Source organism: Rhincodon typus, chromosome 19 (assembly GCF_021869965.1).
Source record: "Rhincodon typus isolate 14 chromosome 19, sRhiTyp1.1, whole genome shotgun sequence".
NCBI lineage: Eukaryota > Metazoa > Chordata > Chondrichthyes > Orectolobiformes > Rhincodontidae > Rhincodon > Rhincodon typus.
The window spans coordinates 56,674,118-56,690,964 of record NC_063350.1 but is presented as its reverse complement, the minus strand read 5'-3'; the positions used below and the strand labels follow the sequence as shown (position 1 = coordinate 56,690,964).

The following is a 16,847-nucleotide window of genomic DNA, read 5'->3' as shown; positions in this document are numbered from 1 at the left end:
CAGACAGAGAGAGAGGGCAGACAGAGAGAGAGGGCAGACAGAGAGAGGGCAGATGGAAAGAAGGCAGACAGAGAGAGGGAAGACACCGAGAGAGGGCAGACAGAAAGAGGGCAGAAACCGAGAGGGCAGACAGAGAGACGGAAGAAACCAAGCGATGCTCTAGCTACTCAAGTGATTCAGGAAAATGAATTTCTGAAGGAACAAGCTACTAACTGACACAGCAACAGTTTCTAAGTCATTGGGAAGGATGGGAAATGACTTGGGAGTATGTGTTGGGGACAGTGTACAGGCGATTTTACTCTGTATCTAACCCCATGCTGTAACTGACTTGGAAGTGTATGGCTGGGGCAGTGTAAAGACAGCTCTAGTTTCAGTTTAGTTCTCCCGTTTAAAAGTGTTGCAGCAGCTTTACTCTGTATCTAACCCTGTGCTATCCCTGTCCTGGGGTGTTTGATGGGAACCGTCTTGAGAGAGCTTTGTTTTCAGTTTAATAGAGTAGAGAAAGCTTTACTCTGTATCTCAACCCAATACCAATCTGTGTTCGGAGTGTTTAATGGGGACAGTGTACAGGCAGCTTTACTCTGTATCTGACCCCATGGTGCACCTGTCCTAGGGATGTTTGATGGAGATGGTGTAGAGAAAGCTTTCAGTTTGTAAGAGTAGAGAAAGTTTTACTCTGTTCCTAATCCCATGCTCTACTTGTTTTCAGAGTGTTTGATGGGAACAATGTAGAAGTAACATTACCTTCTATTTAAAAGAGTACAGGGAGCTATACACTGTATCTATACCATCCGTGCTGTACCTGTCCCGAGAGAGTTTGATAGGGACAGTGTAGAGGAAGCTTTACTCTGTATCTCACCCTGTGGGGTACCTGTCCTGGAAGTGCTTCATGGGGACAGTGTAGCGATAGCTTTACTCTGTATCTCACCCTGTGGTGTACCTGTTCTGGGAATATTTGATGGTGTAGAGGGTATTTTCAGTTTGAAAGTGTGGAGGAAATTTACTCTGTATCTAACTTTGTGCTGTACCTGTCCTCGGAGTGTTTAATGGGACCCTTTAAACATTACCTTCCATTTAAAAGAGAAGAGGAAGCTTTAATCTCCGTCTAACTCCCTACCACCTCCCCCCCCTCCATACACACACACACATACACAATGCTGTAGCTGTCCTGGTACTGTTTAATGGGGACAGTGTCGAGTGAACTTTACTCTTTATCTAACTCTGCTGTATTTGCAAGGGCTGGATTGGATGAGGTTTGTTGCATTATGTATTATTGTGTACCAGGCAGTGGTACCTTATTAATATCACCGTGTGCAGCAGCATACAGCAGCTCCCGCCAACCATCTTGAAGCCAGGTTTTCATTTTTATTGTTGAATTTTTTATGACACCATTGTATTTTAATGTAACATTGTCAGGCATTTCCCCTGCAGAAAACATACAAACTATGTTAGCGTTAACAAAACACAAATCATTGACACATCAAAAAGTAGGGGCAACTGATCCAGATACTGTGCAGTGCACTTTGCTTGGCTAATACTAGACCATCCTGTGAGATTATTTGGAGCTGCCTCCTTTCAAGTGAGAGGTTGAGCTGAGACTCTGTTCACCTACACAGTTCACTAGGAGCCAATGGCACCATCTGGCATGGGAAACATAGTTCATTTTCTGCCCTTGGTTTAATACCCCTGAAACAAGCTCAGAGTAATTGGTGACCCATCTCGATTGCTGGAATGTAATTAGGCTTCGAGTCTTACCTGTGTAACAGAAAAATGCATCTTTCATTCATGAGAAAGTGCTCAAGAGCATATAATTGCCTTTTGGCACTCAGAAAGGTGACCTAGTCATTATACCGTAAACAGACATGCTCACCATCGCATTGCTGCAGCAGAGCATGTAACCCAAGGCTATAAAGGTCTTGGAGGCCATTTTACTTGGGATCATTTGAGGCATGACACTCTATTGAAAGCACACAAGGATAACTGAGGGAGGAAAGGGAGAAGTTAGAGTCATTGAGGCAGGTTGGATACAAAATTGGCTTGGTCATAGAACACAGAGGGTAGTTATTGAGTCATAGAGCTGGTACAGCATTGAAACAGGCTCTTTGGTTCAACTCATCTATGCCGACCAGATATCCTAAATTAATCTAGTCACATTTGCCAGCATTTGGCTCATATCCCCCTAAACTTTCCCTATTCATATACTCATCAACAGACAACACAGTGTGGAGCTGGAGGAACACAGCAGGCCAGGCAGCATCAGAGGAGCAGGAAAGTTGATGTTTTGGGTTGAGATCCTTCTTCAGAATCTTGCTATCTTCATATACTCATCCAGATGCCTTTTAAACATTGTAATTGTACCAGACTCCACACTTCCTCTGGCAGCTCATTTCATACACGCACCAGCCTCTGTGTGAAGAAGTTGGCCCTTAGGTCCCTTTTACTGCTTATACAGGTCACGGCAATAAAAAGCTGCCTAGTGAACAATCAGGAATCAGACAAATGCTTGAGAGTGTTACACACTCTGTTTGCTTTCTAATTGGCTGGCTAGACAGACAGGTTGGGCAACTAATGGGTGATTGTTGGAAGGGGGTCACATGATGAAACCTGTTGGTACAGGTAACTAGAGAAGACAACCCTCTAACAGCTGACCCTGCACACAGTCGATTGGGGTGGGGTGTAGTCATGCCAACCAAAGGCCTTACCCTCATCAATGTAGTAGAGCCTTTGCAGATTGGTAGGGATTCCAGTTACCAGCTCCAGGTTGGTCTTCAGCTCCCCTATCGTCATGTTGCTGTGACACTTCTTCAAATTGAAGGTCTCTCCTGTGTCCTCCAGATATACTCTCAGGCGACAGCTCCTTTCTTGAGCCATGAGAACATTGACAAGCTCTGCCTCACGCTGGATGCTCCAATGAGAGGCCAGCACACACCACTGCTTAAGCAGGCCTTCAGAAAAATGTAAAGAAATACATTGTAACAAAATATAGTGAGGTGTTTAATTGAAATCATTCATTTCTAAGCGTTCACTTAGCTATGAAGAAATGGCCATGACCCGAGTTTAAGCAGGATCATAATTTCTGCTTCCTGGCAGTGCCTGGGGATGTACATGCTCAGCTTGTGTTTGACATCTCCCTGGAGACGGACTTTGTTTCCAAACTCTTCTGTTGTGCAGGGCCTCCCAGCCACTGTCAGCTGTTCCTTCCTTTCATTATAAGGAACTAATTCACCAGGTTCAGGTTTCCATAAACATGCCACTGACAGCTGATAATAAAAAGAAACACTCTCACAGGGAGCAGGGGAACAGAGATGTCTGGCTGAAGTTTTTATGTATCCTCAGAAAGAGGTGACCATGTACAGTGCCTCCATGTGTACCTGCATTTGTATATTGGTGTGTGTCTCTCTGCATCTTGATGCACAATCTCAGTCCTGTACTGGGATTCCGTCCTCTGTGTCTATGTGTGCGTGCCATCGCATGTACATTGGTTTATGCCTCTATGTGTGTATTTTCATATGTCTGTCTGAGACTCCCTCATTGTGGAGCTGGACAGTGACCAGTGGACGGCACTAGGCAAATATGTGGCAATGGATTACTATACAACAGAATTTATAAAATTCCTACAATATAGCATCTATCAACCTTAAGGCAGGTAAAGCCAATCTGTGGAAAATAACTCCACAGAGACCTGTATCCCATCACCAAGTTACCCCTTGTTTACATGTGGAGAGTCCTTGACACTGATCCAGCTTCCTTAGAGCCAGCTCTCAGAGGTGATGCACAGAGAGATCTGGGTGTTCAGGTCCATTGTACCCTGAAGGTGGCAACGCAGGTCAATAGAGTGGTCAAGAAGGCATACGGCATGCTTTCATTCATTGGACGGGATATTGAGTACAAGAGTTGGCAGGTCATGTTACAGTTGTATAGAACTTTGGTTCGACCACATTTGGAATACTGAGTACAGTTCTGGTCGCCACATTACCAAAAGGATGTGGATGCTTTGGAGAGGGTGCAGAGGAGGTTCACCAGGATGTTGCCTGGTATTGAGGGCGCTAGCTATGAAGAGAGGTTGAGTAGATTAGGAGTATTTACATTAGAAAGATGGAGGTTGAGGGGGGGACCTGATTGAGGTCTACAAAAGCATGAGAGTTATAGACAGGGTGGATAGCAAGAAGCTTTTTCCCAGAGTGGGAGACTCAATTCCTAGGGGTCATGATTTCAAGGTGAGAGGGGAAAAGTTTAAGGAAGATATGCGTGGAAAGTTCTTTACACAGAGGGTGGTGGATGCCTGGAACGCGTTGCCAGCTGAGGTGGTAGAGGCAGGCATGATAGCGTCATTTAAGATGTATCTAGACAGATACATGAATGGGCAGGGAGCAGAGGGATACAGATCTTTGGAAAATAGGTGACAGGTTTAGATAGAGGATCTGGATCGGCGCAGGCTTGGAGGGCCGAAGGGCCTGTTCCTGTGCTGCAATTTTCTTTGTTCTTTGTTCTTTGTTTGAGCAGAACCCCTGCCATGCCCCTTTTTATCTGTCAGTCTTGGCTCCCTGATTGGGACTGTTAATCTGATCCAATCAGGGAACTCACATTCTGAGAGGTTCAGCTGGCTGACCTCATTACAATCACTACAGAAAACACCTACTGGTGATATTGTATGACATACTGTCCCCTTTAAAGCTCAATGCCAATTTGGGCCAACTCCTATCTACCTCTGGTTCCCTACTGTGTTTCCATTACATTGTTTCCAATTCTGAAGGAGAAGGAGAGTTTAAACTAGATTGGCAGGGGGGTGGGATCCTCAACAGCAGGCCCCCAAATAGTCAACTGGAATTAGAATAACAAATATGCAGGGAGATTGCGGAGGCTTGTGGGAGCAACAGGGTTGTCACAGTGGGGGATTTTAATTTTCCTAATATAGACTGGGACTGCCATAGTGTAAAGGACTTAGATGGGGTAGAATTTGTTAAGTGTGTTCAGGAAAGTTTCCTCAAGCAGTATATAGAGGGTCCTGTTCGGGAAGGGGCAAAACTCGACCTACTCTTGGGAAATAGGGCAGGACAGGTGACTGAGGTGACAGTGGGGGAGCACTTTGGGACCAGTGACCATAGTTCTATTAATTTTATAATAGTTATGGAGAAGGACAGAACTGGTCCACAGGTTCAAGTTCTAAATTGGAGCAAGGAGAATTTTGATGGAATTAGACAGGAGCTTGCAGGGGTTGATTGGAGTATTTTGTTTGCAGGCAAAAAGGACCTCTAGCAAGTGGGAAGCCTTTAAAAGTGTGATAGCTAGAGTTCAAGGTCCTGCGAGGGTGAAGGGCAAGGTTGGCAGGAGTAGGGAACCCTGGATGACAAGCAATATTGAGGCTTTGACCAAAAAAAAGGAGGTATGGCTCAGGAACAGGCATCTGGATTCAAGGGAATCCCTGGAGGTTTTTAGGGCAAAAAGGGAGCACGAGATAGCCTAGGCTAAGAAGATTAGAGTGAATGCAAAAGATTCTTTAATTATATTAAAGGAAAAAGAATAACTAGAGACAGAATTAGACCCCTCAAGGATCAAAGTGAACATGTGTGTGTGGAACTGCAGGAGATGGGCGAGGTCCTCAATGAATATTTCTGCTCTGTGTTTACCATGGAGAAAGACATGAAGACTTGGGAGCTTGGGGCAGTTAGTGGCAATGTCCTGGGGTCAGTCCATATTACAGTAGAGGAGGTGCTGAAAGTAATAGAATGTATGAAGGTTGATAAATCTCCTGGTCCTGACCAGATATATCCAAGAACCCTGCAAGAGGCTACAGAAGAAATTGCAGGGGCCCTGGCTGATATATTTGCATCATTGTTAGCCACGGATGAGGTCCCAGAAGACTGGAGGATAGCAAATGTTGTGCCCTTATTCAAGAAGGGTTGCAAAGAAAAACCTGGGAATTATAGACCAGTAAGCTTAACATCTGTGGTAGGTAAGTTACTTGAGAAGATTCTAAGAGATAAGACATACATGCATTTAGAAAGACAGGGTTTGATTAGGAGTAGTCAATATGGCTTCATGCATAGGAGATCATGCCTCACAAATTTGTTAGAGTTCTTTGGTGAAGTGACCAGGAAGGTTGATGAGGGCAGGACAGTAGATGTTGTCTATATGGAATTCAGTAAGGCCTTTGATAAGGTTCCACATGGTAAGTTGCTGTGGAAGGTTAGATTGCATGAAATCCAGGGAGAGTTGGAAAATTGGATACACAATTGGCTTGATGGTAGGAAGCAGAGAGTAATAGTGGAAGGATGCTTGTTGGACTGGAGGCCTGTGACGAGTGGTGTGCCTCAGGGGTTGGTGCTGGGTCCATTGCTGTTTGTTATCTATATCAATGATTTGGATGAGAATGTACAAGGCATTATTAGTAAGTTTGCAGATTACACTAAAATAGGTGGTATCGTGGACAGTGAGGAAGATTATCAAAAATTGCAGCGGAATCTGAATCAGCTGGGGAAATGGGCCGAGAAATGACAAATGGAGTTTAATATAGATAAGTGTGAGGTGTTGCATTTTGGAAAGTCAAATCAAGGTAGGAGTTTCATGGTGAATGGTAGAGCCTTAAGGGAGAGTAGTGGAAGAGAGTGCATGGTTCTCTGAAAATGGAGTCACAGGTAGATAGGGCAGTGAAAAAAGCTTTTTGGCACACTGGCCTTCATTAGTCAGGGCATTGAGTATAGAAGTTGGGAAGTTATGTTGCAGTTGTACAGGACATTGGTGAGGCCACACTTGGAGTATTGTGCTCAGTTTTGGTCACACAGGAAGAATGTTATTAAACTGGAAAGAGTGCAGAAGAAATTTACAAGGATGTTACCAGGATTCAAGGGACTGAGTTAAAGGGAGAGGTTAGACAAACTAGGACTTTTTTCTTTAGAGCGCAGGAGACTGAGGGAAGATCTTATAGAAGTGTATAAGATGATGAGAGGCATGGATAGGGTGAATGCACTTCAGTCTTTTTCCGAGGGTTGGGGAATTGAGGATTAGAGGGCATCAGTTTAAGGCAAGAGGGGAAAGAATACATGGGAACTTGAGGGGCAACCTTTTTACACAGAAGGTGATACGCATATGAAATGAGCTGCCCATGGAAGTAGTTGAAGTGGGTACATTAACAACATTTAAAAGGCATTTGGACAAATACAAGGATAGGAAAGGTTTAGAAGGATATGGGCCAAGTGCAGGGAAATGGGGTTAGCGTGGATGGATATTTGGTTGGCATGGACCAGTTTGGGCCTGTCTCTGTGATGTAGGACTCTCTGACTCTGTATGGTTTTCTCTGTCCTCACCATTGGCCAAGTCTGTCAGTGAAAGACTGGAATGATCAGAGATGTGATCAACTGGGCAGGATACCGCAAGCGGACTTGGAAGAGGAAATGGCATTCAGTCCATCGAATCTGCTCCATACTGGCTCAGCCTGGCAGCTCAGTCAAAACCGGCTGAAAGGTGAATGGAGAGAGGTTGTTTCCCTTTGTGGAAGAGTCTAGGACCAGAGGACATCATCTCAGAGTTCAGGATTACTCATTTAAGACACAGATGAGAAGAAATGTTTTCTCTCAGAAGGTAGTGAATCTGTGATTCTTTACCACAGAGGATTGTGAAGATCACTAAATATATTGATGGCTGAGATAGACAAATTTTTAATCAGTAAGGGAATCAAGGGTTATTGATTTAAAGGCAGGAAAGTGGTATTGAGGTTTATTAAATCAAGCGCGATCTCATTGAACGGTACAGCAGACTTGAGGGGCTGAATAGCTGCCTTCTGCTCCCCCGGGAAAGGAATACAGGGATCAGCAAGAATGCAGCATCACCAGACAAGGAAGGGATTGAGCCCTCGGAGTAAGAAAATGCCGTTGCTGACCACCAGGAACAAGCCACCAGCAACAAAAAAGTCTCACTCAAACTCATAAAATCAGAACCAGCCATGGATATTCATTAACCAAATGATGTCAGATTATAACTGCACTGCATTTGGTGTCCAGGCATTCACAAGTCTGTTGGTAATCACTAAACACACAGCTCAAGACATCTGACCAATGTCACTGTCAATCTCAAACACATTTGCCCCCTGCTTAGTCAATTTTACTCCTGATATGGAGGTGCTGGCGTTGGACTGGGGTGGACAAAGTCAAAAATCACAAGACACCAGGTTAAGGACATTCAGCCTCTGACCTTTGGATAAGCATCCTCCAAGGTGGCCTTCAAGATACACCACAACGTAGAATCTCCGAGCAGAGACTGATAGCCAAGTTCTCTATCCATGAAGACATCTAAAACCGTGATCTTGGGATCATGTCGCACTACAGGTGACCCCATCACACTGTTCTGTACCTGTAAAATCTTTCTTACTGGCCTGTTTTGACAGCATCACCTTGATAAATAGTTATGATCTCTCTACCTTAATTAGTTTGTACAGTTTGGGATTACTTATTACATCCTCCCACACACACGTTCTCACACAAACACACTCACATTGACCCTCACACACACACACAAAACTATGAGGTGAATCATTTCATCCAAGATGTTTGTTTATTTGCAGATACATTCTATTTTGTTCAAGAAACAATTTGTAGTCACAGTCAGTCAGTGTGGTATTTTATAAATTCCTGCTTTTGGAATAAAACCAGCCTGATTGCAGATTAAAACTCTGAGACAGATTCTGAACAAGGCCTCACACCCACAATTCAGTGTCTGACCTGAGATATCACCTTTTGTACATTCCTAACACTCTGCCTGTTTGAAGTTTGGAAAGTTAGTCAGACACAAATGAAACCTTTAATTATCTTGGGGCAGTGACTTGAAACAGATTCTGGAATTTGCATCTTAATCAATCAAAACTTGGGTCTCCTTTCTAACAGTGTTCTCCATAGTTTGCCTCTGCAATTTCTAGAAAGCAAGAATGTATGAATGATTAAAGATTCAACAGGAGGCAGTCAATCAATCAGCTATTTTAGGATTGTTGACTCCACTCGCACCAGTTGTACGATCTTTTGGTCTCTCTGACTATAAACTCTGTGCCTATGCGCTCTCCTTTCACTGTACCTGATGAAGGAGCTGTGCTCTGAAAGCTTGTGTTTTCAAATAAACCTCTTAAAGTATATCACACCTAAACAACTTGAATAGTTCTCAGTCCTTAGGCACTAGAAAAAACTCAAACATCAGTTTAGAACCTAAAAGACAAAAGCCAACTTACCCAACTGGATGGCAATTCAATCAAGTTCATTTGAATCATAGCAGAATCACTTCATTCAATTTGGAACTCATCTTTTTGTGGAATGTTTTGAAGCACAAGTCAACTGTGGGTTACCTAGGAGACTGTAGTTCATTCAGAACATTGCATAAAGTTTTGGATTTCTCTCAGTTCAAAAGCAAGTGAAGTCAATGTTTGAAAATGATAAACAGAATATATCAGGAACATTCTCACTAGTGGAGGAATCCATCAAAAGCTTTATAGTTGGGAGCTTTATCAAGGAATTCATTTTTAAAATTAATCCATAATATGTGGAAGTTCCTGGTAAGACCAGCATTTACTGTCCATTCCTAATTGTCCTCAAGATGCTGATGAGGCACCTTCTTAACAATTTAGTGACTTGATGGATCATTTCAAATGGCAATTAATAATCAATCACTGCTGCTGTGGGTCTGTAACCACAACTAGTCATTACCAGGAAAGGAAGGCAGATTTTCTCCCTGACAGCAGTGAAGCAGACATGTATTCAGTACATAAGAACAGGAAGTGCTACAGAAACTCTGGCAGCATCTGTGGATAGAGAAACAGAGTTAATATTTTGACTCCAATATGATATTTTCAGAATGAGTTACAGGCTGGAATTTGATCAAGAAGGTTAGCCATTTCATGTCGAGAACAACAGATACCTATGAAAGAGTTTCAAATCTAATTAAGATGGCATGACAGCATGGCTGAAGTGAATTACATGGCCCAGGATTGTCCAGTTTTTTTTTGGGAGGGGCCACATTTCAATTACTTTCTCACTCAAGGGGCCATTGAGAAAAATGTCAGAAAAATGAGGTTTGGTACAACATTAAACATGAATTTTAAAGCTGAGGTGCAAAGAAAAACAAGTGCCAAAGTAATAAACTGATAATTCTTTAAAAAGTGAATAGTTAATAAAGATGACCATTTAGAAGCACCAAGTAACAGAGCTAACTGATAAAATCTATTGTGCCTTTCACTTAAGAAGCCAAATGAGACAGGCCCCAAATCCTAGTCATGAGGGAATGGGAAGATGAATGGGGTCAAGTTAAGGAAGTGGGTTAAACAAACACAAAACTTTTGTGTTTCTCTCTGAAGGTGTAACCACTGAGCTGGTCTTAACAGAAATCATACAAGAATGGGGGGCAGGATTGAGTTGCATTCAGTCTAGGTTCTGGTCCTCTGCCATGGAGCCAGGTGGATGGAGAGGTTTTTGGGGAAGGGCATGTGCTTATGTGCTTGTCTGTCCAGCTCACGCTCAGTCTCCCACTACCCCCAACCAACACTCACCACCCCCCCACCATGTGAACTCACTCTCTGAGCTGTGCACACAATCACACTCATCACAGAATGAGAGTTTAATCAGTTTTGCAGAATGGCTGGAAATGAATCATAGTGTGTCCACAGTGTTCTGTTTAGCCACAAGCCTAAAAATTTGTAGACACGAAATAGTCTTAAAGTGAAGTTACAATATTACGATTACAAGGAGAACCTCAACTGAATAAGGCCATCAAAACCTACTGAAAAACTTCCATGTTCTAGCAAAATGTAGACCATTAAAGGTGCAATGGTGAATCTATCTAAACTCTTAGTCAGATCTAAGTTGGAGTGGCATGCATGGCTTTGGTCTCAGTGCTGTAGGAAGTATAATTGAGGCAAAAGAGCGGTCACAGGGCACATTCCAGAATGTTTCCAGAAATGACAAAATGCAAATAGGAAAATTTGTGTCTCCTTTTATTTGTTTCAAAAGCTTGAGCGTACTAATTCTTCAGAGCTGATCAAATTTACTTAGGGATAGGAGACAGCAGATAAGAACAGGAAAAAGTTACTTTCGAAGACAGAAAGACTGTGGAATGCACGATTGCAGTTTGAAGTAGAAACTGTCAACATTTAAGAATAAATTAGCAAGCTCCGAGGTGAAAAAGTTGGATTAGGATTACTGCACATATATAGGCATAAACTGGTTAGGTTAAATGGTCTATTTGTGTTTTAATTTCTATGTATTTCTGCCTGAGTGTCTCAGTGCCATTTCTCAAGATCAGGTGGTTAAGACAATGAGTACCAAAATCCAACATCCCTGAATCAAATGAATACGGAACAATTAGTTTAGAGACATAGAAAATTTGAGATGTAGACAATTTGGCCCATTTAGCCCGGTCCTCCATTCAACAAGATCTGGGGTGATTCTTAATCCCAACAGCACGTTCCCTCTCTCTCCCAATGCACCTTAACAGCTTTAGCCTCCTGAAATCTATTCCTTTCTTAAATATATTCAGTGACTTCACCTCCACAGCCTTATGTGCTTAACAGGTTCACCACTCTCTGAGTGAAAACATTTCTCATCTCAGTCCAAGATGGCCTATTGAGTATCCGGAGACTGTGACCCCTTGTTCTGGATCCTAAGCCAGAGGGGAAACATTCTCCCTGCATAGAGTCTGTCCAGCCCTGTCAGAATTTTGTATGATTCAGCGAGATCCCCTTTCATTCTTCTAAACTCCACTGAATACAGGCCCACTCAACCCAATCTCTGCTCATATGAGAAATCTGCTACCGCAGGAATCAGTCTGGTGAACCTTCACGACACTGCCTCCATGGCAAGTATATCTTTTCATAGGCAAGGAAACCAAAACTGCACACAACAATCCAGGTGTGGTCTCACCAAGGCCCCTATATATCCATTGCAATGTTGAGTGATACCAATAATGTGGATTTGATTCTTGCATCAGCTGAAGGTACCATGGAGGATTCTCCTTCTCAACTTCTCTCCTCACTGAAATGTGGTCACCCTCAAGTTAAACCACCAGTTGTCTCTCTTTCTCGTTCAAGAATGGGGAGCCCGATGTTCTGGTAAGACTAAAGCAACTTTACCATTTAAATAACTGCAGTAAAGTTTCCTTGCTCCTGTACTCAAACCCTCTTGAAGGCCAATATATCATTTGCCTCCCTAACTGCTTGCTGCACCTGCATGCTTGTTTTCAGAGACTGGTGTACAAGGACACCCGAGCCTCTTTGTACATCTTTTCCCAAACTATCACTATAGGAGTGTAACCCCAGACTGGGGACAAAACCCTCGGGAGGCAGACAGGATTCAGGCAAGTGGAAGATGTTTATTCAAGCAGAAACCGGTTGATGCAGGGAGACGGCCAAAGAATCTTCCCCGAATTAGAAGAGAGATCAATGACTCTGCTTTTAACAGTGAAAATACAGCATTTTATATGCTTTGTCACAATAATTAAATGCAGTATAGTCACTGTCCTTCCCTCTTAATCCATACACCCAATCCCGTGGTTCACCTAAACAATAATGGGCATTCCTATGTACAGCCCCAGGTTCCCATGATCTTATGGAGTTTGTAATCTCTAAACCTTAGGATCTTTCTATGCATCTTATTCATTCGCATTCCAAAAGTATACGGCTATACTCCTTCAGATCTGTCTCGGGCTTCTTATTTCCAAGGCCAGCGTGAATTCTATTATTCATTGTACTACATGTGCTTTATTTTATCAAATTCAGCCATTCCTCTAATATTTCCCACTGTCTTAATTATATATGTAAAAATACAAAAGACAATTAGTTTTAACTAATTGCTATAAGGTTAATTTCTATTATAAAGTTAGTTATAAAATTTAAAGTTGTACAGCTACTTCTACTCTTAGCACGTTGTAATTAATTGGTTGTGAACAATCTATCTTGCTCAGGGTGTAAGATAAGGTGTTTCCTAAGGCTAATTAACTTTCACATCTCCGTTTAAATACTTTTCCCCCAACGCTTGTATTATACTTTGGTTATGTGAAAACTACTTCTATGATTAAGGAATTTTTAACTAGAGCCTATTTAATATTGCAGGTAGTTTCAAAGAAGCCACTATTTACTACAAAGTAACTTCAGCTTTTTTTTTTGCAGCTACCTAGGGAGTTTACAGGGAGCTAATCAAGCTGGCTCTTGGGCTGGGACTCATACGGTTACTCATTTACTGGGACAATCATCCTTTCCATAATGAGGCTGGAATGTCTGTTTTTAGGCGTTCCCTTATCTAAACTGTCTCACATGGTTGGTGGCAGGGCTCTTTTACTAACCTTGGAGTAGTTTTGTTTAAAGGTACCATTGTGTTTCATTTCAATGTTAGAGCAGGCTGTCCCATTTTGTTCTGGTCAGCCATTTTCTGTCTTTCAAACATGGGCCACTTTGGTGTAAAGCAGGTACGGGTCACTTTGTATGGACAGGTACAGGTCATCCCGACAATCGCCTTTCAAATAATACTCTGCATTCTGCTTTTCCTATCGAAGTGGACAACTTTGCATTTGTCCACTTGAAGCTGCATTTGCCCGCTCACTCATCTTGTCTAAATCATCCTGAAGACTCTTTAGGTCCTTCTCACCACCCACAATCCTACCCTAGATTTGTCACCCAGAAAACTTGGAAATATTACATTTGATTTCCTTGTCCAGATTGTTGAGCTAGGGCCTAAGCACAGATCCCTGTGGAACCCCACTCGTTACTGCCTTCCACTCTGAAAAGGACCCAGTTATTTCTCTCATCTGCCTGTCTACTGATCAATTCTCAGTTCTGAGTAAGGTTCACCGGACCCGAAATGTTAACTCTGTTTTTCCTTCACAGATGCTGCCAGACCTGCTGAGTTTTTCCAGCAACTTTGTTTTTGTTCCTGATTTACAGCATCCGCAGTCCTTTCGGTTTTTATTGTCTATTCTTATACCCAATGCCCCTTCCAATGAAGGTGAGCATGCCATAAGCCTTTTTTACTACCTTATCTACCTGCGCTGCCACCTTCAGTGATCTGTGGACCTGAATGGTGGATGGTTGTGGATCAGAATGCACAAAGCACTCGGAATAAAGTAGATGAACTGACAGTGTAAAGGGGCCAATTGCTATGATCTTGTAGCCATCATGGAGATATGGTTACAAGGAGATCAGAACTGGGAATTTAACATTCAGGGATACTTGGACTTTTGGACAGACAGTGGCCTACACCTGTTCCTATTCCTTAGGGTCTTACGTGCTTTGATTTTGTATAGTAATCTGAGATTTTATCAAAATATTTCTGAAAATCCATTCACCTGTATACTCTCATTTATTCTACTAGCAATGTCCTCAAAAATCTCCAGTAGGTTTATTCAACATCATTTACCTCTCATAAATAAATGCTGACTTTATAATACCATTGGTGTTTTTTTTCAAAACTGTTCTGTTATCACATCTTTAAACTACAGCATTTTGCTGACTATAGATGTTAGAGTAACTGGTGTGTAATTCTCTCCTTTTTTTTCCCCACTAAAAACAACTGGGTTACATTTGTCACTAACCAATATCCCAAGATTATTCCAGAATCTGCAAAATTTTGGAAGATGGAAACCACTATATCCATGACCAACCCCGTTTAGGCAATTAATTCTTAAGGGTATAAACACGAGGAAGTGATGCTACACCTCTACAAATCATTCGTCAGACTACATTTGGAGTATTGTGTTCAGTTCTGGGCACTTTGAGAGAGGTTGTTAAAATCCTAGAGAGAATTCAAAGGAGATTTACTAGAATAATACCAAGAATGAGGGATTTTAGGGCCAAGGAAAGATTAGAGAAATTAGACTTATTCTCCTTGGAGCAGAGAAGATTAAGAGGTGACCTTATTGAGGTGTTCAAAATTGTGAACACGGTAAAGAAGGATATTCTGTTACCACTAGTTGGTATGTCAGTAACTCGGGGTCACAATTTCAAGATTGCCAGCAAGAGATGAGGAGAAACTTCTTTACTCAAGAGAATTGTTAGGATTTGGAATGCACTGCCTGGGAGAGTGCTGGAGGCAGATTCCACAGGAGATTTCAAAAGAGAGCTGGATATATATTTGAAAGTGGTGAATTGAGTGTGCTATGGAGATAGGGCTGGAGAATGGAACTTAGCTGGGTAGCTCTTTCAGCAGCCAGTACAGACACGATGGGTGGAACGGTCATCTACTGAACTTAAAATTCTTTGATTCTATTTGAAGGACCTTTTTCTCCTTAATCTGTTCAGAGGATGCGGACAACATTGGCTGAACAAACATATATTGCCCTCCCTTGAAAGTGCTGGTAGGCTGCCTGCATGAAATCACTGCAGTCAATGGGTTGTAGGTACACCAACAAGGCTATTAGGACAGGAGTTCCATAATTTGATCCGCCACTGAAGGAGACATCACAGTTCAATACAACCATATTTAAGAGTTAACCAAATTACTGCGTGTCTTGGAGTTGCACTTAGGTCAGACCGGGTAAGGATGGAAGATTTCGTAGAATCCCTACAGTGTAGAGCCTATCAAATCTGCACCAGCCCTCTGAGGAGTTTCCCATCCAGACCTAGCCCCCTTTCATCCCGAGGTTACCATGGCTAATCCACACATCTGGATGCTATGGACAATTTAGCATGGCCATTCACCTAACCTGCACAACTTTGGACTGTGGCATGAAACCGGAGCATGCAGTAGAAACCCACGCAGACGTGGGAAGAACATGCAAACTTCACACAGACAGTTGCTCAAGGTTAGAATCAAACCTGGTTCCCTGGTGCTGTGAGGCAGCAGTGCTAATCATTGTGCTACCGTGCTGCCTTTGCTAAAGGGTATTAGTGAATTGGATGGGTTTCATGATCATCAGCTTTTAATTCTAGCCATGGTAGAATTTGAATCCACATCCCCAGAGCATTAGCCTGAGCCTCTGGTTTAGACATTCAGAGATGGTGCCATTACACCACCCACAGCCTATGAGGTGAACTACAGATGGAAACTCATGTCGATAAGTGCATATAACTGCTACTTCCTACAATTATATATAATCAAGAGAATGGACTGCAGTCAAGGTGATGGACCTAATTTTCATTCTTCCCATTGAGCACATGTAAAACTTGGAAGCTTTAAAGATCAAGTCTATAATTGGAAATACAGTCAATCAGATCCAAACCACGTAGATGGGCCCTGATTGAATTTAGGAGTTGAAATACCTGGCCTGACGTGTTATGATGCAGGCACAAAAGAGGCACCAAATGAAACTCCAACAACAATAGTTAACGTTTTGACGACTTCGATTACAAAAGGTCTTTAGATCTTTAAATGTGTAAATACGGAAAATTTCTGTAATGTTTCAACTTTTTATTTTATTCAGACCAGGGATAACTTAAAACTGCTTTGTAAAGGTACTAGGTGTTGCTGACTTCTTCTCAAATCAATATTTTGGCTACTCTGTCACAGAGAGGAGCATAAGACTATTTTTAAAAAAATCTTGCATGGAGTGCAGGCTTCACTCTCAAGGCCAGTATTCGTTGCTCACCCCTAATTGACTTCAAACTGAGTGGCCTGTTGCACACTTCGGAGAGCAGTTAATAAGTCAACTATATTACTGTGGGTCTGGAGGCACAGATAGGCCGGGCCAGGTAAGACTGGCAGATTTCCTAGCAGACTAGTTTTATATTCCAGACTTTTGTTTTTGGTAATGAATTGAAATTCCCCCCTGCAGTGGGACTTGAACTCATGTCTGTAGGGTGTTAACCTTGGTCTCTAGATTACTGGACACTGAATTAATCAATGCCTTCCAGGGTTACAAACTGACCTTGGTTGTAAGGCACCGGTTAA

At 42.4% G+C, this 16,847-nt stretch overlaps 1 protein-coding gene across 1 annotated transcript in view; it reads right to left on the bottom strand.

Annotated features, from left to right (window-relative positions):
* The window catches only part of LOC109935852 (ankyrin repeat domain-containing protein 60), an 11,864-nt gene extending 8,825 nt beyond the window's left edge, over positions 1-3,039 (bottom strand). The window contains exons 1-2 of the mRNA XM_020534485.2: positions 2,703-3,039; positions 1,295-1,425 (exon numbers count right to left, since the gene is read on the bottom strand). Of these exons, the coding sequence (XP_020390074.1) occupies positions 1,295-1,425; positions 2,703-2,871 (300 nt within the window). The 5' untranslated portion in view covers positions 2,872-3,039. The remainder of the gene's footprint in view (positions 1-1,294; positions 1,426-2,702) is intronic.
* Positions 3,040-16,847: the final 13,808 nt, after the last annotated feature.